We start from the raw sequence: 27319 nt of genomic DNA on the forward strand, positions 1-27319 counted from the left end.
GGTGATGATGATGGTGATGATGATGGTGATGATGATGATGATGGTGATGATGATGATGATGGTGATGATGATGATGATGATGATGGTGATGATGATGATGGTGATGATGATGGTGGTGATGATGGTGATGATGATGGTGATGATGGAAGGGCCATGTGAAGACAAAGGCAGAGACTGGAGGCCCTGGGGACATCATGTGGAAAAAGACACAGTCTCTGCCTTCCTGGAACTTACATCCCAGAGGAGAAGACACAATAAAGCCATAAACGGAGAATCACATGATCCCCATCATGCAGAAATAAGGCTACAAAAAATAAGTGAAGGTTAATAATGGGTTAGAACAAGGTTTCTCAGCCTCAGTACCATTGACCACTGGTCAGCCGAGTCTTTGTCATACGGGGGGCATCCTGGTCTTATGAGATGTTTAATGGCATCCCCAGAGTCCACCAGCTAAGATGGCCAGGAGCGTCACCTACTTGCTCCAGCCAAAAATGCCTCCCAGTCTTGCCAGACGTCCTCTGAAGGACAAAACGTCCCTGGTTAAAAGCATGGGGCGGACGGAGCGTGCCTGAAAGTGGATGGTGCTTGTTCCCTAGGAAGTGTAAGGGCGTCTCTCTTTGTTCATTTCTTGGGGCCGCCATTACAAATCCCACTATCCTTGGTGGTTTACATCAACAGAAGTTTCTGGAGGCCAAGAATCTATAACCAAGGCATCAGTGGGTTGGGTTCCTTCTGGCGTCTCCGGGGGAGAATCCTGCCCGCGCCCCTTCTGGCTTCTGGTGGTTACAGGCAGTAATGGTGGTGGTAATGATGGCCACCTTGGCTTGTGGCCGCGTCACTCCAGCCTCTGCCCCCGTCTTGACTTGGCCTTTCTGTTTGTCCTCTGTGCCTGCACGTCCTGAATATCCCTCTCCATCCTGACAGGGAAATCAGTCCTTGGATGCAGGGTCCCCCTAAGTCAAGGGTAATCCATGCGGACATTCTGAACTTACTACATCTGCAAAGACCCTGTGTGCATCTAAGGTTGCACGCACAGACCAAGGATGAGGAGTTGGATATATCTTCTGGGTGACACAGTTCACTCCATGCACTCCCTACAGAGGTGGTGGGTGAGGGGGTGAGGTATGTGCGTGAGAGAGAGAGACTCCAGGAAGGGTCACGGACGCAGAGCTGAGGGATCGAGCACGGGCCGTGGGGGCATGAACGAGCAGGGCGTGTCGGGGAAACAACAGTGGCCTCTGGGTTGGGGCTGTCGGGATCCGGGCTGTATGGGTCTGGAGAACCTGGCCTTCGGGGGCCACAGGAAGAGGCTTGTCTTGTCTTCTTAGGCTGCGGGAGCTGCCCGGTGTGAAAGCAGGCTTGCTCTGGGTTTGTTAAAGTTCCCCGTGTTCCCTTTGGTGGAGACTTGGGGAGAGAGCGATTACTTTGCAGCTGTTAACCATCCGGAAGCGGTAAACACCAGGAGATTGTTGGAAATCACCAGTTGAGGATTTTTTAAAGGAAGCAAACAAAGAAATGACACCGTAGCCTGCCCTAGTTATCTCCTGGGCTCCGAGTCACCAGGTGCAGTGACAAGGCTGGTTTTCTTTTTCTGATTTATGAGGGTCTCAGGGTCTGCAGTTTGAAACTGCTGATAGAATGTGTTCTGGGATGTTTTCCCAAGAATCTGAAACTTTTCTTCTGGTCTCACAATAAATTTCCTGTGATTACTCGCTCAAGGCCTTGATAGGGAAGAAAACCTCCAGAATCTCTCTTGTGGCCCAATACCCACTTTATATATCAAGAGACCCCCGTACTGTTAGTTACTATAAAAGGGAAAAGGAGGTCCATGGCCTCCTAGGATTCAGAGGGTGGCCCGCTCATGAACTAGAAGCCATAGACAAGCCCCTCAGATCCTAGGGGTCTGAGGTGTGACAGGTGTCACTCACCCTCTAAAAGCTGATCAGAGGTGAGATAATTTACGCGCTGTAGAGATTTTGAAAGCCAGCCTGGTGCTTTGGCCGTGGGAGGCATTCAGGACAATCGGTTGAATGAATGTTTGTCTCACAGATGAGAAAACCTCACTCATGCAGGGTATTAATCCCACTGCGTATTGACAACAGAAAGCATAAGGGAAAGAGAAAGAGAGGGGAAGGAGCTTGATCCCATCGCTCCTGGATCCCTTGGCTCTCACCTCTCTGACCTCCTCGCCACGTGAGTCAACTGTGTAAAGATACGTGTCGTCACCGCGTGGGCTTCCCCGAAGGATACCACCTGCCACGTGTGTCCAGCTGCAGAAACATCTATTTGCCTGATGCTGGAGGGAGTCGCTTTCCGGGCTCACCCCGCTCAGGGACTGGACGTTGTTCTTCCCCGTCATGCTTTCCTGAGGACTTTTTCCGAGGATGCGCTGACCGTGTATTTTTGCCTCACGGACTGACCGTAAAACGTCAGTTCCATTGCGCAACTGCTAACAAGGACCCATCGGAAGGTGGTGAGATCACTTTAGTGGGTATTTTTTAATTTAAAGGGAATTAGAACAGCATAGAGTGTGGTGGAACCGGCCGTCACGGAATAGAGCAGAGTGGAACAGACAACAGAGCGCTGCGCCCTGCGACTGTAGGTGTGTAAGTGCGTGTCCTCGTGGTGATGAAGATGTGTCCACTGGGGACGCACCTGCAAATGCGCGAAAGCACCGCCCGCCCTTCCGCTTCCGTGTCCTCATTGCTACGTCACGAAGCGGGGAAATCACTCAGACCGAATGGTTTGGGTTCATGGAAAGTCATTTCTCTGCCATTGACTTTCTTTCCTCCAGAACAGCGCGGGCTCTTTCCCTCAGTCGGGTAGTTAGCGGTGTGATGCGAAGCCTCCTTTCTGACGTCCCCGAGTCTGTGCCTCGGGTTGCCTCTCTGCCCGTGGCATTTCCACGGATGGGTCCCCCAGCTGGTGCGAGATCCAGAATTGGGCTCGGCGTACAAGAATGCCTTGAGCACGCACCCGGGAATCTGAGCTGTGTGGCCACAGTTTGGGCTTGTCACTGTGCCCGTTTAAAAAGCTGGCATGGAGATTGAAGGAGAGAACAGAGTTTGGGGGCGCCCAGGTGCTGGGTGGCTCAGTCGGTCACACGTCTGACTCTTGATCCGGGCTTAAGTCATGACCCCACGGCTTGTGAGATCGAGCCCCGCGTTGGGCTGTGCACTCATGGTGTGGAACCTGCCTGGGATTCTCTCTCTCCCGCTCTCTCTCTGCCCCTCCCCCGCTTGCACACGCTCCCCCACCCCCTCTCAAAGTCAATAGACGTTTTTTTTAAAAAGAAGAGAACAGAGTTTTTATTTTATTTTAATTTTTTTTAACATTTATTTGTTTTTGAGACAGAGAGAGACAGAGCATGAACGGGGGAGGGGCAGAGAGAGAGGGAGACACAGAATCGGAAGCAGGCTCCAGGCTCTGAGCTGTCAGCCCAGAGCCCGACGCGGGGCTCGAACTCACAGACCGTGAGATCGTGACCTGAGCTGAAGTCGGACGCTCAACCGACTGAGCCACCCAGGCGCCCCAAGAACAGAGTTTTTAAAAAGCATCAAGTGCAACTCTTCATTTACACCTTCGTTACACAGTGAGGGGATCAAAATTTAATAGAACGCGCCCGGTTCATGCCTCTCCCGCTTTTACAGGACAGGAGCACACGGTTTCCAGGCTGCGCTCATCAAAGAACTAATTGGCCCTGTTAGGGTGTCTCTGCCCGTTGCTGGTTCGGTTGTCGTGGTGACGTCGATTTCCCCGGGCTCAGCGAGGAGGCGAGGACCGGTTTACAAGGCGCGCAAGCTACCCGGAGCCCCCCACTCCACCCCCTCCGCCCCTGCTCGGGACAGGTAGCATCCCGGGCTACCATCCGGGAGAGATGTGGGCCGAGGGGCAGGTTGTAGGGACAAGGAGGGAAGGTGGACGTCCTGGGTGGTGTTGGTGCAGATGGGCTAAGCAGGTGCCTCTGAGCCTCCCTCTGCGTTCCGTCAGCAGATCAGCCCACGTGACGCGGGCGGTCCTGGTGGGTTTTTCTCAGCTGGGCTCTTTACAGCCTGTATCAGTCACCTACGGCCGCTGTGACAAAGGACCACAAACCAGGTGGCTTGAAACAACACAAATGTACTCTCTTGTAGCTCTAAAAGAAGGCCAGACGTCCAACCCACTCCCTCCAGAGGCCCTGGGGCGGGATCCTTCCCGGCCCGTCTGGCGTCTGGTGGCTCCCAACGTCCCTTGTCTCGTCGCCACGTCATGCCAACCTCTGCCTCCCTGAGCACATGGCCTTGCCTTCCTGTATCATCTCTTCTGTTTCTTCAAAGCAGTGGGTTAAAGGTCCACCCCAAACCCAGCACGATCTCATCTCAGGATCCTTAATTCCATCGGCAGAGATCCCTTTTCCATGGAAATAAGGTCACCTTCGCAGGATGTGGGGTTTCGGAGTGGACCTGTCTTTTTAGGGCCCACCGTTCGACCCACGGTACGGTCCAAGGGAGGAAGGAAATCCAGTCTAACGGGGTCAGAGGATAGCTCTGTTCTGTAATCACCTGCCAGAGCATCCGCTGTGCTGTGACCTGGGGGACAGTGTATTAGGACAGGTGGAAAGAGAAGGAGGTGATGTTGTGATAGGAGGCAAGCCACTCTGTCCCCCATGGCCCCGCTCCCTTCCCTGGGATATCACCTTCTCTCCAGCCTCTCGCTCTGTTGTTATCTTCCCCACGGGACGCACAGCAGCCCTGCCCCTGATCTGCCTCCTTCTGCGCAACTGCCTCTACCAAAAGCTAACACACTACACGCTGTACTGCTTCCCGTCCCTGTTGTCAGAAAGTAAGTTCCAGAACGGCAAGATCTTGGTCTCTCCTGTTCACTCTTTAAACCTCGGCGCCTCGAACGGTGCCTGGCACATAGTAGGTGTTTGGGGACTGAGTGTGGGACGCGTGAATGGCTGGTGGGGCGGGTCAGCGGAGGCTAGTGTGAACTAGGTTAGAGAATCTGCACACAGTAGGGTAGCAGGTGTGAGGTCCAGCTCCCCTCCCCCATGTGTTCTTCATTTTGCATTGCCCTGTGTTTCTACTTTTTTCTACACGAGATCTATAATGCCTGGGCCATTATTTATTCTTCATGACATTTTAATGTTTATTTATTTTTGAGAGAGAGAGAGAGAGAGAGAGAGAACAAGCAGGGGAGGGGCAGAGAAAGAGGGAGACACAGAATCTGAAGCAGGCTCCAGGCTCCAAGCTGTCAGCACAGAGCCCGATGTGGGGCTCGAACCCACGGACCGAGAGATCATGACCTGAGCCAAAATCAGCACCACCCAGGCGGGTTTTGACTTTACAAATAAGCTGCCGTGAGTAGGTGGCCTCTCAAATATGGAATCCATGGGAGTGGGGATTGGCTGTGTTTCCGGTGTGGCCCCGCTGACGACGTGCACCTGCCCTACTTGTTTGGGGCGCCTCCCGGGAAGTAGGTCCAGATACAGCCAGGAAACCCGAAGCTGCTGATGCCGAAGGCACGTGCCACGCGGGGCGACCCTCAGTCTTTGCAGAGACAGCTTCAGCTGGTGGTTGTGGATGCTCGCGTTAGAAGAGGCTGAACGTAACAGCGACAACACGGAAGGGCGTGGGGAAGGAAGCCTATCTGGTCCTTCCAGGGCGTGACTTGTGGGGTGTCTGCAGTTCTGAAAGGCTGTCGTCCCAGGCCGGGCTCCTCGGACACGCCCCAGACACGGAGCCTTCCAGGCTGGAGGCTGGACGGGACTTCACACCGGGAAGGTCACCAAGAACAGCTTGGAGAGGGAGACGTCTGTCAGCTGGAAGACGGCCAGCGGCAGGATGCAAACTTGAGTGGCTCACCGAGGAGCTCCCCTCGCTCGGAAAGCCCCCTCGATTTTGTTCTGCCCTCGATTTTGTTCGCGGAGGAAAGTGCTGGAAGTTCTACCACCCCCTGAGAGGAAGGGAGATTGGTTCTGCAGAGGACGCTGGCCACCAAGAAGGGGAGACCCTCCCCATGCCCTCTCTCTTTGTCCCCGTCCTGAAAAAGACCCCCGTCAAAGTTCCACATCCAGGGGCCTCTATTTTGCTGGTGTTTTCTTTACTCCAAGGAACTTTGCTTTGGGGAACACAAGTAGCCCGTCGATACATTAATGGCCCAGCTAATTGCCTGCTGCACGGGATCCAGGGCACCCCAGCGTCTCACTGGGGAAGGAATCTGACCTCATCTCAAAGCCCTGGCCCCTTTAATACTTTCCACGTACAGAGACACATCCCCGCCCAAAAATGCAGAGTGTTAGTTTCTGAGTTTGAAAAATTATACAGCTGCCATCGTGTTGTGCTGGTTTTCCCCCGTCTTCAAACCCAAGATATGTATTTTAATACCTGTGTTGCTGAATAGCGATCCAGACAGTGCTGACCAGGAGAGCCTCCACCAGGCTGGAAATGTCCCCGAGCACTCGAAATGCCGTGAGCAGCGCCGAGGAACTGAGTTTCTCATCATGTCTAATTTTCGCCAATTTAAATTTCAATACCCACGCGTGGCTGGCGGCTCCCATATGGACAGCAGACATAGACCTGCGTCGCTTTTCTTCTTCTTTTGCAAGTTAGCCTTTTACTACGGGAATTTCAAACCCATGCAAAAAGGGGAGACTCTTGTACTGAATTCCCACGTATTCCCTTTCCAGCTTCAAGAACTGTCAGTATGTCACGATTCCTTTTCCAGATTCTTCCTTTTAACTGCCTTTAAAAAAAAATTATGTTTTAGACATCTTTCTCCAATGGATCGATGGGCGTTTGGGCTGTTTCTAATTTCCTGCTAAGACATGTAAGAGACTGAACTTCCTTATACGTTTCTCTCTGTGCATGTGGGGTGTGTGTGTGTGTGTGTGTGTGTGTGTGTGTGTGTGTGTGTGGTGTGTGTGTGTTTCTCTAGGGCAGGCACTCAGAAGTGGATTGTGGGGTGGGTGCATTTTTTTGCCTTCACAACGGCCAGTGGCTCCTTCGTTTCCATAAGCAGAGAGACAGACGCAAGTTTGCAACATGATCCAGGCTCCGGAGGGGCTCACGGTGATGCCCAAAGCCGCCCTCCACGGTGATGGATGCTCGGGCCGTTTCCCATGGCGCTCAGGCTCTGGACACCCGACTGGGAATCCCTGGGTGTCCCTGGACTCAGGGCAAGATGAAGGCAGGTCAGATTAATGCCACAAAGCCCTCCTGTTCTCCTAATCATTTCATCATTCCTAAATTTCTCTCCCCACCCCCAGGGGATTTCTATTTTCTCCCTCCCCGGCCCTTGTCTTGGCAGGGCAGGGGACCATTGGTGTTTTGAGAGGTTACTTGAATGAGTTTTTCCAGGCGAGTACTTTCCCATAAAGGCACAATTAATGCAGGAAGGAATCTGAAGTTCTGGGACGGAGAAGGCTAAGCCACTTTGCTCTCTCACAGCTCGCGAGGTTGTGCTTTGCTTCGAGGAATCCTGCCGTCGTAACTGCTCTTTTTAGCTGAGAAATCCCTCGAAATCAGGATATTTTTGGATTACCTAAGTAACTCTGCTTTTCAAACTATTAAGAGAACTGGCATCTGTTCAGTCGGTGTGCTGCGGTCCAGTTGCTAACATCAGGTGTGGAGTTTCTCTAACCTGCTCAGTTAAAAAAAAAAGAGAGAGAGAGAAGTCTAAACCTGTAAAATAAAAGGAGGCAGTCAGCTTCTGGAAAAGGGAACAAGGGCAGAATTGGATGAGCGACCTAAGTCATTACTGGAGGGACAGACATCTGGGAAGACAGGGGTCAGCACATTGGATTAACAGCAACCTTTCTGGTGTGCCGGACATGGGCTGGGGTCCCAGACACCCTGCAGAACACATTTGGGGTGCAGGCAGCCCCACGATGGGCCTGGGTGGGTCCCCAGGATGCTGCCATCAGCGCTGCTGTCCTGGCCCCTGTGACTGCACTGGGAGGGCCTTTATTTGGCTTCCGTCAGGTGAAAGGGGGTCAAAACACCGAAGGACCCTTTTTAGGGGCTCGTGTCATGAGTCAAAGATCAGAGGCCAGTTTCCCTGAGCGAGGCGGGTCTGGCGACCCAGCACCCGATGGCTTTCCGCCGGCTTCAAGAGGCCACCGTGTGGGGACGTGCGTCATGATTCCTTGTCATCGGAGTCCCAGGGATGTCCCGAGGCTGGAGACTGGTGGTTCTTACGAATCTGTCTCGTTCAGTTCTGGTTTCTTCCATGTATGTCTAAGGGCTTTGGGTTCACTTACTCGGACCACGTTTGGGAGGTGGACATTTGGTCCCTCCGGCTCCCCCCTCCACGGCAACGGCACCAGATACCAACTCCGCTCCCGAGTGACGTCCCCCACCCTCCCCGCCCTGACACACACACAGCTCGCTCACCAGCCTGCCGCCCAACACCACAGAGCCCGAGTCCCCAGAAGCCCCTCCAGGCAGGTGCGCCCCTGCCCTGCAGTCCAGCCTCAGGACACAGCCTCGCGTCTTGAGATCTGTCGCTTGGTCTGGAAACATGCGAGAACCCTCCCAGCCCTCCTCCTCTGCCTTCTGCAGGTTCAGGAATCCAGGTCGTGCGGTCGGAATCCTGCACGACGAGGCGTAGCTAACCTGTCAACCTCACCCTCCCCATCTGGGGGAAGCCGTGGGGACTGCAAACCTAGGAGGAACTTTTTACTGAGATACGTAGTTCGATCTAATTGACATCCCACGTTGTGTTAGTTTCCGACATTCAACGTCGCGATTCGGTATGTGTATGTATTGGGGAAGGATCACGGCAGGAAGTCCCGTTAACATCCGTCACCAGCGTGGTCACACGTTTTTTTGTTGTTGCGATGAGACCTTTTAAGGTCTGGTCTCTTTGCAACTTTCAAACGTGCAGGACGGGGTTGTTAACTATAGTCGCCCTGCGGTGCGTTACATCCCGAGGACTTATTCATCTTATACCTGGAGGTTTGAGCCGTTTCACCCCTTCTGATGACCCCGGGAGGGTGACATAAACGCCCAGTTCCTCGCAGCGCCCCTGAAGCACGACGGGTGACCGTCGGCCGGATTTCCACCCCCTTCCCGAGAAGGTTGTTTGGGTTTCTCAGTTAAAGTCTGTGCCCAGGAGAGAGCACCCGGCGTGTGGACTGTTGGCGAAGTGCGTAAAGCCACGTTTCCACTTCACGCAGGACGCGCGTCCACGTCTGTGCCGTTTCAGTCCTTCATCGCGGCTGCCGGGAGCTGCCAGGCGGGAAATGAGACGCGTCTCAAAGCTGGAGAGGAGCCCCGCGGGCGTGGGTCCTTCGTACCGGCCCTGCCACACGACACACAACGTGACCGGGAAAGAGCTGATCTGCAGCCGAGATGGGGTGGCAGGACCCGCGAGGGGGTGGGAGCCTGGCCTTCCCCCCCAGGTGACCGTGAGGGCCAGCTGTGACCTCCACGCCTGCCTCCTGCTCTGAGCTGGGGCCACGGGCCATCTCTGGGCCCGGGCTCCCACTGCCACGAGAGCCTGCTATGCGTCTGGAGCACATGGCCGTGGCCGGCTGGAAGGTGGGTGGCACTCGTGGGAGGCGTGCGTGTGGAGGGCTGGGTACCAGTCCCGGTCCTCTGCGGCATTTCACTCAGCGGAGCCTGACGGGCTGCAAAAAGGCTCCCTGTCCTCCGGGTTGGGGTTGGGGTTCCGTCCCCGTCCCAGCCGCCCCTTCCTGGACTCCGTTCGCGCCCTCCGTCCGGGTTGGTGGTGAACCCGGCGCCCTTCTCCCTCTGACCAGCATTTACGGCCTCATCTCCGAGACTGCTGGGAGGCCCAGGGCTTGACGCTGTGGGGGTCTCCACGGGAGCCCTCCCAGGGCACAGGTGCATGCAGGAAGCCCCCAGGTCGCCCCCAGGTCCCGGCCGCCCCTGAAAGCGGGCTCCTGCCTTCCTCTCTCCCCCTCCCCTCCTCGTCGTCGTGGCCGTGCACAAACCCTGATTCTCACGGCCACGGTGGGAGGGGGTGGATTCGGGGCGAGAAGGCCGGAAGCGTAGGCACGGCCTGGCACAGCCCAGTGTGGACCGCGTGTGCCCACAGCTGGAGCGGCGAACCCAGCCCTTTGCCCGTTAGCCTGTGAGTTTTCCGGGTCCTGTGGTGGATTCTTCCAGCAATTCTAAGGAGCCCACCTGCTTGCGATCCAGTCCAGTTAGAACTGGAAGTCACTGAGAGGCACCCCAGCACTGTGGGGGGGGCCGCGGGGTGCTTCCCGAGGCTGGCCGCTGCGTGCCTGGGGGACTGCGGGTCTTGGCGGTCCGAGGCGGGATAGATGACCGGCCACCGCTGGCTCGAGGCTGGCCTGGGTGTGGCCCTCACCCTGTCCCAGGCCTTGGCCTCCCCTGGGCCCCCAGAGCACACCCTCTGCTGGTGGACCTTAGGAACGTGCCCTGGCTGTGTGGCCAGTGGTGCCTGTGTGCCTCCCCCGACTTTCTGCAGGAGGCCTCGTCTTTTAGAGCATCAGGTGCTCAAGGGCGCCGGGGCTGAGCCAGGGGTCTGGGCCTCTCCGGCAGCAGAACTTGGCTGAGTTAGCCTCCCTCCTTTGGGATCGGGGGCCTTAAGCACACCACGCCGGGAGGCCGGGGTGGCTGACCCCCAGAAGGCGGGGGGGGCAGCCAGGTGGGGGTTCTGGTGACCTGGAGACTCGGGGGGGCACCTCCTTCTGGCTCCAGCCAATTGCAGCCAGGCAGGAAGGCAGCCTGGCGTTGCCCCCAATTCCAGTCTTTTAAAAGAAACAGAATCTAAATGTGTGTGCGTGCTCCCTGTGATTTTAAAGGATTGGCAATCTACTCTCTCTCTCTCTCTCTCTCCCCCTCTCCCTCTCCTCTCTCTCTCACTGCCCTTCTGCTTCTTCCCTTCCTCCCTCCATCCCCCTCTGTTTCTCTTTTAAGTAAACACTGGGTCCTGCAGGGAACCTGTCTGGGGGCCCCCGGGAGTCAAGGCCAGAGATGTTGGCAGGACGTGGGGATCTGTTGGCCACTCAGGGACGGGTGGCCTGGGGCTCACTGGCACTCGGGCATCTATTCTGTTCTTTCGTTCATTCGTTCGTCCATTCGCTCATTCATTCATTGATTCACTAATTCATTCACTCATTCCTTCCTTCACTCATTCATTCATTCACTCCTTCCTTCATTCTTTCATTTATTCATTTGTTCATCCACTAATTCATTCACTCACTCATCCGTTACTCATCCATTGTCTCATCCGTTCGTTCACTCATTCACTCATTTATTCCTTCATTCACTCATTCACTCACTCACTCACTCATTCACTCACTCACTCACTCATTCACTCATTCACTCATTCGGAAAGTACCTACTGAGTGTCCCCTGTTCCCGATACCTACCTGGGCACTGGGTCATGGGTTTTCCGGGCCAGCAGGAAGGACAGTTTCTGGTAGAGGGCACTAAAGCAAAGGAACCAACCAGTCAACCGGAATGATGTTGGACACATGGGCAAGGGCCACAGGCGGCGAAAGGGGAGCGCGGGTGCAGGCGGCTGCACCAGAGGAGTCGGGAGGCGAGCTCCTGCCCACAGACAAGCCCCCCCTCCCAGACCCGACGCTGTGCTTCCTGCAGCGTCAGCACCAGGGTCCCAGGCACTGTGTTGGTCACTGTGGTCCCCTCCCTGTCTGGAGCAACGTGTGGCACGGAGTAGGTGCTCAGTAAGTCGTGTTGAACGCAATGAACTCCAGGGAGATAACACAACAGGTGCACCTGTGCAGCCTGGACGACCCCGCCCCCCCCCCCCCCCCCCCCCCCCCCCCCCCCCAACACCAGGTGTTCCCAAGGAAATCATCCCGTCCGCCCAGGGTCTAGTGACCCCTTCGTGTCCCAGGATAAAGCAGGCATTTGGATGCCCGTGTCTCGGTGTTAATCCCATTACCTCCCCTGTCCTTTGAAGCCAGATGCTAGAACACAGAGAAAGGGAAGGAAAAAAAAAGTAATTGTACCTTTAAGTGGTGCACCTGCTGTAAAGCCAGGCACAGGGCTGAGGCTACACCCGCTTCGTTGTTTTAATCCGTCCAAGTGTTGCTGCAGCCCCACTGCCACGGGCCGCTCCTTAGAGCATTTTAATTGCGTTAACTAATGGTCGAATACTCTCTCTCTTATTTTATAAAGTAAAATAAAACATCCAGTGAAGCTAAACTCCGCCTGGCCATCTGAAAGATCCCATGTTCCCCCTTCCTTCTCTCAGGTGGCCCCTATTTGAGTACGACGTTGTCATGAAAAACTTTCAAAACATTTGTGTGCTGGTGCGTGTGCCGTTCTTGCGTTTTTAACATAATGATGTTACGTCTCTCCATATTTATTAATTTTTAGAAATATCAGTATCGAGGGGCCTCTGGGTGGCTCAGTCGGTTGAGCGTCCGACTCTTGAATTTTGCTCAGGTCATGATCTCACGGTTCATGGGCTCGAGCCCCACATCAGCCTCTGTGCAGACAGCACGGAGCCTGCTTGGGACTCTCTCTCTCTCTCTCTCTCTCTCTCTCTCTCTCTCTCTCTCTCTCAAAATAAAATAAACTTAAAAGGAAACATCAATATCGATATTTATTTTTAACATAATTATTTTAACATAAATGATCTTCCACTTCTGTGATCATGGTCACCCAATTCTGTCTACACAAAATCCATTCTCCCCTCCTGTTCCTTTACGCGTTAATTTGCTGGGGGTGGCAATGTGCCCGGTTAACAATAGTCACCTTTCCACATCCCCCCGCAGCTGTGTAATTATGAACCAATATTGGCAAGAAGTTATAAGCTGAAGTTTACTGGGAGAGTCTCCCGGGGAAAGCCGAGAAAGGAGCCAACATTCCTTAATATACTCACCTGGTAGAGACAGTGTTCCCTTCATTTTTTTTTTTTTTTTTTTTTCCTCTCGGGAATTCAGATGCAATGGCTGGCTGACTAGCAGCACTTTTGCGATCATGAGCGTGAACGCTTGCGTTCGAGACGGTGGTGCAGGAGGATGAATGGAGCCTGGGTCCTTAATGACTCTGTGAATAAGCCCTCGGTAGTGTTTCTGTGAGGCTCTATGGGAAAATGAATCTGTGGCAAAATGTGATTCAAACAGATACTTGTGTTTTTTGTGTAAGTGGCATTGTTCCGCAACCTCGTTTCAGCCGGTGCCGTTTCCTGGAGGTCCTCCCGGGCTGATATCTGTCGTCGTCCGCTTTAGCTGCTGCCCTGTCGTAGCTGAAATGAACAGGTGTGCCGTGTGCCAGGCACGACTCGGGGTCCTTTACATCGGTAGCTTCTCTAATCTTCAAACAGTCCCCTGAGGCGTGTGCCGGTGTTGAGTTCATTACACAGATGGGGGGCACAGGCAAGCTAATAAGGAAGCGGCCGGCCCTCGCAGCCAGGAAGCGGCAAGGCGGGGATCGGCACCCCGGGAGCTGGCCCCCCAGCTGGCCTCTAGACCGGGCCCCTCCCTCTTCCCCGGGTTGTCCACAGTGTTCTGTCGTGTGGCTCCCTGCCGGGAAGCCCTCCACCCTCGCTGGGCATTTACATCATGTCCAATCTGGGGCGTCACAGTGGACCCTTCGGAGCTGCCCACCTGCGCCCGTGGGCGGGAGCGGCCCCGCGGCAGCTGGGGACCAGGAGGAGCCCGGCCAGCGGAAGGAGCACTGAAAATCCCAGCGGGGGCCGGCACAGTGCTCCCCTAAATGGCAGGGCCAGCTGGTGCTTGTGCGGTGACCGGCCCTTTCTCACCACTGACCCCTGCCCCAAGGGGGGAGGCGGCCGGCATGCAGCGGCCAGGGCCCAGGGTGGGTCTCTGCCCCTCCCCCTAGCACCGTGGGTCTCCCCCTTGTGCTCAGGGTTGTGGAGGGGGGGCCGTTCTGCCATTCTTTCCTCTTCCACTTGGTCAGGCCTTTGTCCCAGGGAGAGAGGAGGTCTGGGCAGGGCCTCCCGAGGACATTCTGACAAGCTCTGACCTCGGGCCCCTGGTGGCTCGGGCCGTGAAGCGTCCGACTCTTGATCTCGGCTCAGGTCATGATCTCACAGTTCGTGAGTTCGAGCCCCGCATCGGGCTCTGTGCTGACCGTGCAGAGTCTGCTTGGGCTTCTCTCTGTCTCTCCCTCTCTCTCTCTCTGCCCCTCCCCTCTCTCACACTTGCTCTCTCTGTCAAAACTAAAAATAAAAAAATAAACATTAAAAGTTTGAACTGCTCCATTCTCTTTCCCTTGTCCAGAGCTCTCTGGGTTGGTGAGTTTCCAAAGGGGAGGGCGCAGCTTTCTGGAACAATCGCAGACAGAAATGGCCCCCAGCACCCAGGTCCAGCTGGATGCCGGGGGAGGGGAGGGAGGCAGGGAAGGCATCCCACGAGGACAGCGACACCGAGTGAACATCGGTCCTCATCACCGTGTTCAGAAACAGCACTGGCAGCGAGCCTCGCGGACCCCGCCTCCTGCCCTGCGCAGACCCCTCCCCCCCCCCCCGCCCCCACCACGCGTGGCTCCCGACCCCTGTCAGCATCTCCAGCTCGGTCCTTCTGCCTCACACTCCCCATGGCCACCTTCTGCTTCTTCCTTCTCGCCGTCTGTGGCTCGTCCCTGTCCTCTGCTTGCAGCCCACTGAGCCTGACGCGCATGGTCAACTTGCGTGTGTCTTTTCCGACAAAAGCGAGGAGGCTCAGGACACCGAGAAGGCTCTCAGGGAACGTTCGTTGAATGACGAGCACGCCTCATGCTGTCCCCCGGTTGGTTTTTTGTGTGTGAGATTCTGTTAGGACAAAGATTGATGTCCTACCCCTGCAACAGTAAATGAGAACATGTGTGAGCTTACTGGGCCCTTCAATAAAGAACAGGTGCTGAGTATCAGTTCAAAGGAAGCCCATCTCAGGCTGGCTTCTAAGCCGCGAAGGGAAAACTCCAGAGATCCCCGCCTTCAGGCACTGCTGGATCCAGGGGCTCCCTCTCTTTCCTCAGCGGAAACCTGACTTTCAAGCAGGAATTCTGCATCTCTGGGCCGACACAGTGTTTAGAATAGTACTCCCACCGTTACTTTAAGTACTTAAATGTTTTAGTCATTTTAACAAGGTCTGGCACCCTAACTCCGTCTTCCAGGCAGGACAGCATCGAGGTGAGCTCACAGGGCTTCACTTCAAATCCTGATTCTGGGATTCCTAGCTGTGTGACCTTGGGTGAGGCACTTAACCTCTCTGGGCCTCGTCTCCTCATGTCTGAAATGGGGTAGCAGGAGTACGTAACGCACGGGCCCTTGAAGGTCTATAGGAGTACGTGGCGGTGTGAGATGGTTGGAGACGGCCCACCTGGGCGTTGATCGTTGGGGCTGCTGTTTCCATCCTCCTGGGTCGATAACGCAGGTTCGTGAGGCCAAGATTTCATCTTCCGTTGTAGGGATTCTTTTTTTCTCCTTTGGCTTTTTTTTAAAGAATTCTCCGCCGTACATTCTCCATTCTCCTCGGGCAGCTCTGTGTCAACGTCTTCTTTCACGGGAGGAAAGTTAAAGACGGTGTCACGAACGAGAACAACGTCTTCATCTTCTGGTGTATTCTTTCCTTTTTTTTTTTTTTTTTTTTTTGTTTACTTCGCCATCAGGAAAGCATTTTCTACTTTGTGTCCTAAGACTTCTCGTTAATATAATCATCCTAAATACTGGTGTAGCCAAACAAAACTACAGATGGTAACTAGCAGGCAAATGAGACTCATATGTGGGGAAAAATGCGAATGAGTCAATGGGATAGAGCAGAGGTTTTTTTTTTTTTAATTATCTGTAATTAGTGGGAAAGAAAATACGTAGGCTATATTAAAAATAAGCTCTTTCTTTTTGAGGAAAAAGACCATCATAAAGAACGGGGATGCTGTTCCCTTTTATTGACATGAATTGAGATAATTAGAACTCTCAGGATTAATGTAAGGTTCCATCATAAATAATACCACCATCTGCGATAAATAGATGCCTGTCTCCTTGAATAGACACAGCGAAACATTCTCAAACCATAAGTATATGAGCACCAAATGCAGCCATTTAAATTCTGCTATAAAGGCTTATATTATGCAATTCTAAATCCCTTCTGATGTTTGATCAATTTTTTTTTTTTTTTTTTTTTGCTTCAATTTCCAAGCTGTTTTGGAGGCATAGTAAAAGCCGTGTTTACATTTCGGATCAATGAGCTAAACCTGGTGTATAATTCACATTGTAAAGGGCCCCGAAGAAAACACCAAGAAAACCATCGTCTGCATGAAACACTACTCTTAGAAAGGCTTCTGTTCCATCAGAAGTCAGCCAATGGTAGCTCCCACTACCTGCTTTTGTACAGTCCCCAAGAAGAATGCATTTACTTTTTTTCATGGTTTAAGAACATTTTTTAACGTTTATTTATTTTTGAGAGACAGAGCGTGAGCAGGGGAGGGGCACAGAGAGAGGGAGACACAGAATCCGAAGCAGGCTCCAGGCTCTGAGCTGTCAGCACAGAGCCCGACGCGGGGCTTGTACCCAAGAACCGTGAGATCATGACCTGAGCCAAAGTCAGACGCTTAACCTACTGAGTCACCCAGGTGCCCTAAAAACATTTCTTTAAACGGTAGTGTTGCTGACATGTGACAGTTCTATGAAATGTCGATTTCAGTGCCCATCAATAAAGTTTTATTGGAACAGGGACACGGTCATGAGTTTCCATTTGTCTCTGGCTGCTTTCATGATACAATAGCAGGGCTGAATGGTTGCAAACAGAGGCCGCTAGTCCCATAAAGCCTAAAATATTTACTTGCTAGACCTTGACGGAAAAAGCGGGCCCATCTCGTCTTTTTATGGCGTGCAAAGCCAACACCCTCCATTTGGCCAAAGCCACAGTGTACCATTTTAGAAGCTTTTGGCTGAACAAAAAAAAACAATGCATGATGGGCATCCTTCGGTTGACCCAACAGGAAGGGGGGCAGGGAGGCAAGATCCAGAAGGTTCAGGTTACGCTCATCAGGATCCAGCGGTCCCTCTTTGTTGTAAAGCCCAACTGCCACATTCCTGTGCTGTGCCGGCCATCGCCGACTCTGTCTCTGCCGATCTCGCTCACAGTTCCGAGATGGACGACCGCATTATTGGGGACAACCCGGTCCGTCACTTGCTGTTGGAGAGAAAGACATTCGCTCCCCTGATTCTCTCAGAAGGGAGGACGCTTCTTGCCCGGAAGCCACAGCAAAGCCCTCCTCATCACTTCTTGGTCCCAGCTGGTCCAGGACATGGCTGTCCAACCTCAGCATGGTTCACTTTGAGGCCAGATGATGCTCTGTGGTGGGGCTGTCCTCTGTGTGGAAGATGTTGAGTGGTATCTCTGGCCTCCACCCGCGAGATGGCAGTAACGTTCCCCACCTCGACCACAAGGATCAAAGATGTCCCCAGACATTGTCAAATGCCCCCGGTGTCAGAAGTTGCCCTTATCTGAGAATCACCGGCTCAGGCCTGTGCGTAACTGAACAAGTTACTGGGAACAGGTTTGAAATTCCCCGTTTGTCTTAAACCAGGGATTGGCAACTATGGCATCATGGGCTTTACCCAGCCCCTGCCTGTTTCTGTGCGGCTCGTAGCTAAGAATGGTTTTCATGTTTATAAATGGCTATATGAGCACCCGTGTAGTATTGATTTTGCCTCTTGGCCTGCAAAACCCAAGATAGTCATTCTATGGCCCTTTCAAAAAATGTTTACCAACCCCTGATCTCAACCCTCCACCTTTATCCATCATGAAATTAAATTCGTAATTGTGTCGCCTATCGAAATACGTAACTAAAAGCTCGTCAGCATGGTGCGGTGTGCTAGGCAGGAAAAACATGAGCGGAGTAATGGTGTCTTAGTAGTAAAATAGTATCTCCGTGCATGTACCGGAGAACCAGATAAACCAGTCAGATGCTTCCTGTGTTTAGAGACCCCATGGATGTGTCGGCCACAGATGCAGACTGGAGCGGACATGTTTGGACAACTTGCATTCGCCAGCAGATTGGGCATCGCTGATGTAATTTTCCAAAAGGATAAACACTTCTTCGCTAAGGTTTCATCAATTGAAGTACAATTCGACCCCACGAGTTGCAATACTGGAAAATGCACATTATACAAAATTGTTGACCCCCCCCCCCCCCCCACTGCTTTTTGTAGCCGTTCGAGATAGCTCCGTGGCTCGGGTATTTATGGTAGGTTTCTCACCCTCGTGGATGTCCAGGGGGACCACCGGAAGTCAGTGCCAGGCCGGGCGGGAGTCTGTCGTGTGGGGCCGTGTCATGCCCTGTCAGAGCTGTCTAAATGCCCGTGGGGACCCACCCTCCGATCCTTGGGATAACCAGAAATGCCTCCAAGGTCCCCCGAATGCCACGTGCGCTGGGCTGAATGGTGCTCCCTCCGAAGACGTCTGTGCCCCAACCGCCAGGACCTTACATGGCAGGATGGACCCTGAAGATGCAATGAGCTTAAGGATATGAGATGCGGGGATTCTCCTGGGCCACCCCGGGGTGCCCGATCATCACCAGGGTCCCTGTGGGAGGGAGGCAGGAGGTCAGAGGCAACAGAAGCCGCAGGCTGCTGACTTTGAGGAGGGGAGGAAGGGACCAAGGACCGCGGGCGTCTCTCGGCAGCAGAGAAGGTAAGGAAAGAGATCCTCTCTGCACCTCGCCACGAGGAACGCGGCCCTGCCCGCCCCCTCATTTTAGACTTTTGACCCGCAGAACAGCCAAGTATTTTTCATCGTTCTCAGCTCCTCGGTTTGTGTCATTTATCACCACAGCAACAGGAAACGAATACACCAGCTCTCAGGGGAGCAGTTCCTTCGAAAGAACCACAGCTGGAGCCCCAGAGCCCCCTGCGGACTTGGGGTCCACACCACACGCAGGGACACGCGGCCACATGGCCACCGCTACTCGCCAAGCTCGACTTCAGGAAATATAAGTGCCGTGCAGTTGAAACCTTGCATTTTTAGGCTTATGGCTCTACCTAGTAAATGTTTTCCTCCGTGCGTGCGTACCCAAGGCACCATTCTCACACTGACAGAGTCTGAGTTTCCAAGTGTTTAGAGAATTCGTCTTTGAAAGGCATATGCTCTCCTGGGGCCGGGGGAGCGATGGAGTCACACGTCAGGGTGATTATGGAGCTCTCCCCGAGAAAGGGGGGGGTGTCCCCCCAGGGGCTCAGAAGGGGGAGAGGGGTACCTGCTCGTTTGAAGGAGAGCTTCTCTGTTCCGAAATTGCAAAGCACACTATGTAATTTCAGCAAAGGATATTCAGGGGCCTTGTTCAGGAGAGGCACTGAAATAAAATAATCCATTTATCAAGGTGCCTTTTGTTTCAAGAAAAAAGAAACAACGCACCACATTTAGCAGAGAGAGACATTGTGTGTCTGGAGAATGTTAATAAATCACGAGCCCAGGAGAGGAGGAAAACCTCGGAATACTCCCGCCGGCTCGTGTTTCAAGTAAGCAGCGGTGGCTTGGAAGGGAAATCCTATCAGGGTTTTCCTGCAGGCAATGGGGACAGGTAGGCTCTGTGTCCCGGGGGGTCTGACCCCAGGCAGTGGCGTCTGGGGCCCAGCGGCCCCCCCTGGACTCACGGAAGGGTCCGCCGTGCGTGCCTCACGCAGAGGTCGTCATGCCTCTTCTCGTCTCTGTGGCCTTGTAACCTCTCAGCACGGTTGGAATAATGGTCCTGCTCATCATGCTAAGAATGATAGTAATTATAAGAGCAGAACACTCTCTCTAGGTGTTGAGCGTGTTCTGGGGTATTTTGCTTCTTGCCTTCTGGGAGTTGGTTGTGAGCGGATTCCCCTTGTGGAAATGAGGGTTCTGGAGCTCGGAGGTTTAAGGTGTATATGCCGTGTGTATACACAGGTATGGCTATCACATCGTGCAGCAGGGCTTCCTTGGGTTTGGTCTGACCTCAGGAACGGCCTTACGCCACAAGCGTGCCTGTCCTCTCCCGGATTGACGCGGGTTTGGCCAGAATCCTTCCTTTGTCTCTTTTGTACCTTTGGTGAAACCCTGAATGCCTCGCGTGCGAATCAAGTTAGCTTACGCTCTCCCAGCCTCAGCTTGACTGACATTCCCGGACTGGACGGATCTTTCTGGAAGGGGACTGTCCTGTTGACATCACTGGCCTCCAGCCCGTCGATGCCGGGAGCATCCCCTTCTCCCAGTTCAGAGAATCAGGAATGTTCCCAGGCATTACCAGGTGCCTGTCGGAGACAAAACCACCCTTCGTTGGGAACCCGTTGTGCAGCCTCAGACAAGACCACTGATGTTTTTTCTTAGAGCTCAAATATGCTAACTTTCCTAGGTGTTTGCTTCCCTCGGGGAAAAATGAGCACATATCTGCTTCTTTTTGTCTCTCAGATAATGCTTTTAAAATCAAATAGCAAACCCAACACAGCGTAAACCCATCCCATCTGGAGAGTCTTGGAAACGCTCATGTGCCATGTTGTACGTTTTCCAGCTGAACAGGAAAGCAGGACCTAGGATTTTTACCAAGTGCCCGAGGCACGTCCACTGCTTACTCCATTCACAGCAAACCCCGGCCCCAACCCATGCCCCTAGACCGCCTTCCTGCTCCTCACGTGCCGAGGCCCCGAGCCTCTCCTGCTGGGATCCTCTGTTCATGCCCCCTCCCGGGGGTGTCCTGTCTCCCATCTGGCCGACTTTCATGTCCCAGCCCAGAGAGAATCAGCTCCGAAGAATCCTCTCCAGTCAACACATCCACAAATGAGCATCGTGATGAAGGCGGTGTGCGTCCTGTTGGCCGAAAGGGTCATTTCCCCCCGTGTTATTCTGTCTGGGTGCAAGTGACACGGACCTCTCCTGTGTTCGCTATCTTAGAATCTCAAAAACCCAATTTCCGGCAGCAGCTTTCCTGTAGAGTTCTCCAATGAACACCTGATGGAGTGTTCCAATATCCCCAACACCGACAGGCAACACAGATAAAGAAAATGGATCAACAGGAAGGGAGACAGCAAATGAACCTGCTGTCAACCAGGAGGACAGATAAAAAGGTGCCACCATCAACTGCTCCCTTGTCCCCCTCTCTATGGCCTTAGGGAACCAGCATCGGACTTTTCCAGGGTTACTGTTTCAGATCAATGCAAATTACCGAATCATCCTATCTCTCTGGGAGACGTGGGAGCAGGTGAACCAGAAGGCGGGGGTGGATGTTTGTGCTCAATGGGTCACGGTGGCCATGGAATAGTTTCCTTGCCCTCGGCAGATCGAGGGTCGGGAGACAGATACAGGGAAGGCTGGCAGTCCCCTCTGCTTCCTTAATCTGTTGGGTCGGTGTCCCCAAAACGTGAGATGAGTTTGGGTGATGGACAGGGTCGCAGCATGGGAGGACGCCCGTGGTTGATTTTGGGGGGTACGGGGACATGGTGTGAAGTCACCCGAGTCTCACAAATGAGAAAGCGATTCCCTTTTCAGTTCTGTTTGGATTATTCTAATTCCATCAAGGAGAAAGTCTCATTTTGGTGTCCTGTATCTTTAGCACCTCACACTCAATAACCTCCCCACTTCACAAAGAAAGGGCAAGTGTTAGGCTCAGAGCCATAGACTGGCAACAGTTGGGAGCATTGGGTCCACTGGGATTATCTAAACAAATGTATGAATTAATTGCCTGATGTTTGATTAAGTATTTACTTTAATAAGTTATTGATAAAATCATCGATTAAGTTGTAGTGCGTAACTGCACGGCTGATGTCATGAACGTGTTATCTGAGTGTCCGAAGCTTAGGAAACACCGTCTTCGGTTTGAATTATTGTGTGTGCAGGGAGCTGTTCCTGGCCATCATGGGCGTACATATGCTCAATAGATTCTTGTTTTTGAAGACTTTCTATTTTTACACCAGGTTTAGGTTCACGGTAAAATTGAGGAGAAAGTACAGAGAGTTCCCATGTACCCAGATTCCCTCGTTTACGTTAGGGTTCACTCTTGGTGTTGTACCTTATGTAGGTTTGGACAAATGTGTAATGACATGTGTCTAGTGTTGCAATATCATACAGAGTATTTTCACTGCTCTTAAAAAATTCTCTCTGCCGTATTCGTTGGCTGAAGTAAGTCACGTGGCAACATAGATGCAAGGAGTGGGCCAATAGACTCTTCTTCTTGAAGGGAGGGCTGCAGGGCCACATGCGAAAGGTATAGATACAGGAGGAGAACTGGGGCCATTTTTAATTGCTGCACACAACTACTGTTATGTCCCAAATGTTTGGCTCTATCTACCTACTCATCTGTCTACTTCCTATGCATCCATCCATCCATCCATCCATCCACCCACCTGTCCGTCCATCCATTCACATTGCTGTCCATTCATCCATCAATCCACCCATCTGTCCATCTGTCCATCCATCCATCCATCCACCCACCTGTTTGTCCATCCATCCATCCATCCATCCATCCATCCATCCATCCATCAATCCACCCATCTGTCCATCCATCCACCCACCTGTTCATCCATCCATCCATCCATCCATCCATCCATCCATCCATCCATGGAAACTGAAGCTCCCAGAATGTGAGAACTTGCTCAAGATCCCATGATAGTTCAGTAGGTCAACCTTGACACCTCTATGGCCAACCTTCATGCCTTTAACCACCGTACTAGACCCATTTCCTTCTTCACGGTGTCTGTCTCTTCTTGCTCACATTAAATCTCTCATGAACTGGAAAATTCAGAACTGCATTTAGCGGGAAGGTAAGAGCGAGGCGCTTTTTGCTCCACCAGAAAGGTAAGGAGTGACCTACTTAAATAACAGAGAATCCCGAGAGAGAAGACAGCTAGACAGCACGCCCACTCCAGCTTTACTTTATAGAAAACAAAGTCAGCATTTACAAAAAAACAAAAGGTCCTATTTTAGGCTTTGTTGGGCATGGAAAATCCACAAAAACGTGGAAAAAAAAGGAATCCCTACTTGCAGACAGAGTGAAAAACGAGGAGAAGGCTTCGTGGTGGTGCTTTCTTTGGCGGGGAGCGCCCAGCACGCACGGGCTTAGCATCCTGCTCCGCTCCTTCGGAGAGCCTGCAGCCCCCTTCGCCCCAAACAAATCGGCCTCCGAATCTCCACACTTCGGGGCTTCAGGGCGTTTTCGGAGAGGGATGAGCACCCGAGAATAAAACATCTGATGTGGCGGTTCAGCTCGGGTTTTATAAAGTATTGCAGGTAGCTTAAATAGTCCATGAATCTTTTAAGGACACGGAACCAGAACTCTTTCTGGGATGTCCGAGGCTGGCAGGGCCTCTTGAGGGCGATTTAACCCGGTACTGGAATGGAGGGGAGAGAGGAGACAGAGGGGTGTTACCCTTGTCACTGGTGCTGTCAGCTCACAGTCTCTGGCCAAGAGCGGGAGAGGACGCCGACTCTTTGAAAAGCCGTCTTGACAACCCAGCCCTCTTGGCCTCGGTGCCACCGAGGGCAGCTTTGATCGGCCAGCCGGTGTCCCTGCCGGGGGAGGATTAGGGGGGCTGCAGAGCTGAGAAGCACAGGCCGCCCCATGTGCTGGATGGGCTGTGCCTGCCGCGGTCAGGAGGAAGGCCAGCGGGGGAGAGAGCACTCCCCTCTTCCTCAGTATAGGAACGGGGGGGGGGGGGGCCGCGTCTGCGTTGCTGGGCTGGTTTTCAAAGACAAGGGCAAGGCCGCGGCCTCGGGGGGCCTCGCAAAGTCAGCCACTGGGGGGCTTGAACCTCCTAGTCGCGTGTGTAGTGAGTTTTCATGAGCCACCCACGGTGCAAGTACGAGCCAGGGGGCACCTCTAGAGAGGAGAACCTTCAAATAGCAAGGAGCCTGCTGGCCGTATTGCCGGCCATGCCTGCGGGGGACAGAGAAGGGCGGGCAGGCGAGGGTGATGCTCTCTCCCGTCTCAGCGCCGAGCTCCCGCCCCCAGTGGGGACTCACTGGGCTGCAGACATCAGTTGGGGCTTTCCAACTCGGATGCACCTGGAGGTCAAGCAGGTGACTTAACTGAGCCCCGTGGCCTGCTGAGTGTCTCGCCCGCTTGTTGCGGGTCCTCCCATGTGTAAGGGGAAGCTGGAAACCCAGATGCCTCCCAGCCATTAAAGATGGTTCCCATTCTTAGGGATTCTTTAAAACGCTGCGGGCAAGGGGCTCCTGGGGGGCTCAGTCGCTGAACCGTCCGGCTTCGGCTTAGGTCATGATCTCACGGTCCGTGGGTTCGAGCCCCGCGTCGGGCTCTGTGCTGGCAGCTCAGAGCCTGGAGCTGCTTCCAATTCTGTGTTTCTCTCTCTGCCCCTCCCCAGCTTGTGCCCTGTCTGTCTCTCTCTCTCTCTCAAAAATATATAAACATTAAAAAAAATTTTTTTAAATACCGTGGGCAAAACAAAGCCCATCGCCAGGCTGGGTAGGATGCCATAAGTGAGCAGTTTGCAAGATCACCCCATTTACCCTTTTTTTTTTTTTTTTTTTTTTTTATTACTGTTTTCACTTTATGAACTTTTTTGTTCTGCAAAACATTTAAACAATCCTTTACACAGGCAAGGTTATCACTTTGTTGAAAATTGCATTTGGATCTGGAGTCATAATTAGAAAGCGTTCCCTACACTCAGCTCGTAAAGGAATTCATCCATTGTTTTCTTTTGGTACTGAAAAAAATTTATTTCCTTTTATCTAGATCACTGATTTCCATGAAGTTTATTCGTGGGTATGGTGTGAGATATGGATCAAATGTTGTCTTTTGTCTCAGGTGGCTAGCCAGTTGTCCCAGAACCATTTATTAAAGTGTCTCTCTTTGGGGCGTCTGGGTGGCTCAGTCAGTTAAGCATCTGACTCTTGATTTCAGCTCAGGAATTGATCTCACAGTTTGTGAGCTTGAGCCCTGCATCAGGCTCTGTCTGCACAGACGGCATGGAGCCTGCTTGGGATTTTCTCTCTCTCACTCTGCCCCTCCCCGTTCTCTCTCTCTTTCCGGCACAAAATAAATAAACATTAAAAAAGCAAAAACAGAGGTCTCTTTTCGCCTCACGATTTGGGTACTGCCTTTTATCACACGCTAAATTTCCAGATGCACCCGAGTTCTTTTATGGACCCCTCGGTTCCACTGGTCCGTTTCTCTGTTCACGTATCCCTGCCATTAAATGTTTTAAACTCACGCAGACCATTAATAAACAGCCTGACTCTACACCCACAGGTATCTTGCCAGCTTTTTCTTACATGGACATAGGAGATCGTCACTGCTGAATCGTTCCCAGGGAACAAAAATCTAGAGCTCCAGGCTCCGGTATATACTTGGCATAGCGCACAGTCCTTTACTGGCTGATCCCGGGAGGACCGTGAAAACGCTGGCCACGTGGGCTTTGGAATGTTCCTCCTCGTTTCTGAGTTGCTTGTGGGCCTGCTGTGTTCCCAGGAGTCCAGTAATGACCCCTTCTCTGTCTTTTTTTCTTGTCTCCCGTTGCCCCCGCAGTGATCGAGGGCCGCGGCGTCACCGACGACGTGCACAGGTTCTCCTCGCGGCCGCCCTACCTGCCCGTGAGCTACCACATCCTGGGGGCCGAAACCGCCTTCTTCCTGAAGGAGGCCAGCCAGGACGCCCTGCACAACTCCAGCCTGCGCACCAGAGTCGAGTCCTTCTTCACGTACAAGGCCACGAGGCCCCCGGCGCTCAACGCCAGCTACGGGCCCTTCTCCGTGCAGAAGGTGGTGCCCCTGGACCTGATGGTCCCTTCCAACCTGCTGGGGCCAGCCAGCAAGTTCGGCCTCAACTGGAAGCTGAGGGCGCACATCGTGCGGGACAAGGTGTACCTGAGCCGCCCCAAGGTGCAGGTGCTTTTCCATCTGCTGGGCCGGGACTGGGCGGCGCGGAGCCCGGGCGAGAGACTGCCCTGCCTGCGGGTGTTCGCCTTCCGGGAGACCCGGGAGGTGCGGGCCGGCTGCCGGCTGCAGGGGGCCCTGGGGCTGTGCGTGGCCGAGCTGGAGCTGCTGGCCGGCTGGTTCGGGCCCCCCACCGTGCTGGCCGGGAGGAAGAAGGCGCCGGGGCCGCCCGAGGGGAGCCCCGTGGAGCTCTACTATGCCGTGCAGCCGGGGGACGGGCGCGGGGACTGTGCCGGCGGCGGGGACGCCAGGAAGGGCAACTCCATCCGGCCGGGGAGGGACGGGCCGGAGGAGGCCGTGCCCCGCCTGCAGAGGATCGGGAGCGTCAGCCTCTACCGGGCCCAGGACAGCGCCCAGCTCCGCGAGCTGCGTCTGGACAGCAACGTGGCCATCTGGCTGCCCTCCCAGCCCGTGAAACAAGGAGACGTGGTCACTGCCTACGTCAGCGTCGCCAACAACTCCACCGTGGACGTCTTCATCCTGAGGTAGGTGCCCCGCCTGGCCCCTGGCAGCCTGGGCCCTTGGGCCCCTGCGGGGACCCTCTGGCTTCGCGGTGAAGCCACGTTCGTGCATGCAGCCCCCCACGTGCATTCGGCAGCGCCTCTTACGTCGTGGGTGAGGGGGCGGGAGGAAGGGGGCCAGAAACCGCTTCCGAAGGAAACAAGTGGGAAGGGATCGCTCTTCTTTGACCTTGAGTTGCCATCGAACTTGGAGGAGAAGGATGTGATTTTTCTTTAGCTTGAGTTCCTTTGTAGATACACAGACAGCACTTGTGTGACGGAGACTGTAAGGTCCCAGGGCCCGAGAAAAGACCTAGGGTTTTTGATGCTCCGTTTTGGGCGTGCGTGGGAAAAAGGGCAAGGACACGCCCTTTATAAAAAAATCCTTGAGGCTCAATGCTGCCAAGTCGGGGCTGGGGAAGCCTCCGTTCCTGAGCCCAGGTTAGCGGTGATTAAAGGAGAAATCACCCCACGGAGGTGTTGCGTCTTCTAAAAAAAGAAAGAACAGAAAGTCAGTTGAAGCAACAGAATAACCCGGCTGCCGTCACCGCTGCTGGCTCAGCAGGTGGCTCCGGTTCTAATAGGGTTTCTCTGTGACTCTGTGTGACGATTCTGAGTTCGGTACAGGAGCGTCTGTTATCTGAGGATTATTCATACTGGGGAAAAGCCACTTACGGCAAATCCTCTTAAAATGCGGACCCGGATTTCATAATAATGAGAAAATATTTGATTGAGATTTGTTTAAAAGATAACGATGATAAGAATCGCTTCCCTCCCCCCACCCCCTTTCTAGTTAAGAAGGTCTTGGGTTATACTTACAGCTACGCTGTGGTTCTTTTTAGAATAAAAAAAAAATCACACTTGGAAGGAGTTGCTCGGGAAAAGTATCTGCAGAATAGAATGGTGGCATTTTATCGCATTTTTCTTTTGGTTTAAGTTTTGTCATTTACCTTGAAGAATGGTCATTTTCAAAGGCTGTGTTTGTGTTTGTTTTCATAAGATGCCCTCAGAGGTTTCG

At 53.4% G+C, this 27319-nt stretch overlaps 1 protein-coding gene across 1 annotated transcript in view; it reads left to right on the top strand.

Annotated features, from left to right (window-relative positions):
* LOC125915017 (transmembrane protein 132C-like) overlaps window positions 1-27086 on the top strand; it is a 105409-nt gene extending 78323 nt beyond the window's left edge. Inside the window, exon 3 of the mRNA XM_049620639.1 lies at window positions 25395-27086. Coding sequence (XP_049476596.1) covers window positions 25395-26290 — 896 coding nt within the window. The 3' untranslated portion in view covers window positions 26291-27086. The remainder of the gene's footprint in view (window positions 1-25394) is intronic.
* Window positions 27087-27319: the final 233 nt, after the last annotated feature.

The sequence above is a fragment of the Panthera uncia genome, assembly GCF_023721935.1.
Source record: "Panthera uncia isolate 11264 chromosome D3 unlocalized genomic scaffold, Puncia_PCG_1.0 HiC_scaffold_9, whole genome shotgun sequence".
NCBI lineage: Eukaryota > Metazoa > Chordata > Mammalia > Carnivora > Felidae > Panthera > Panthera uncia.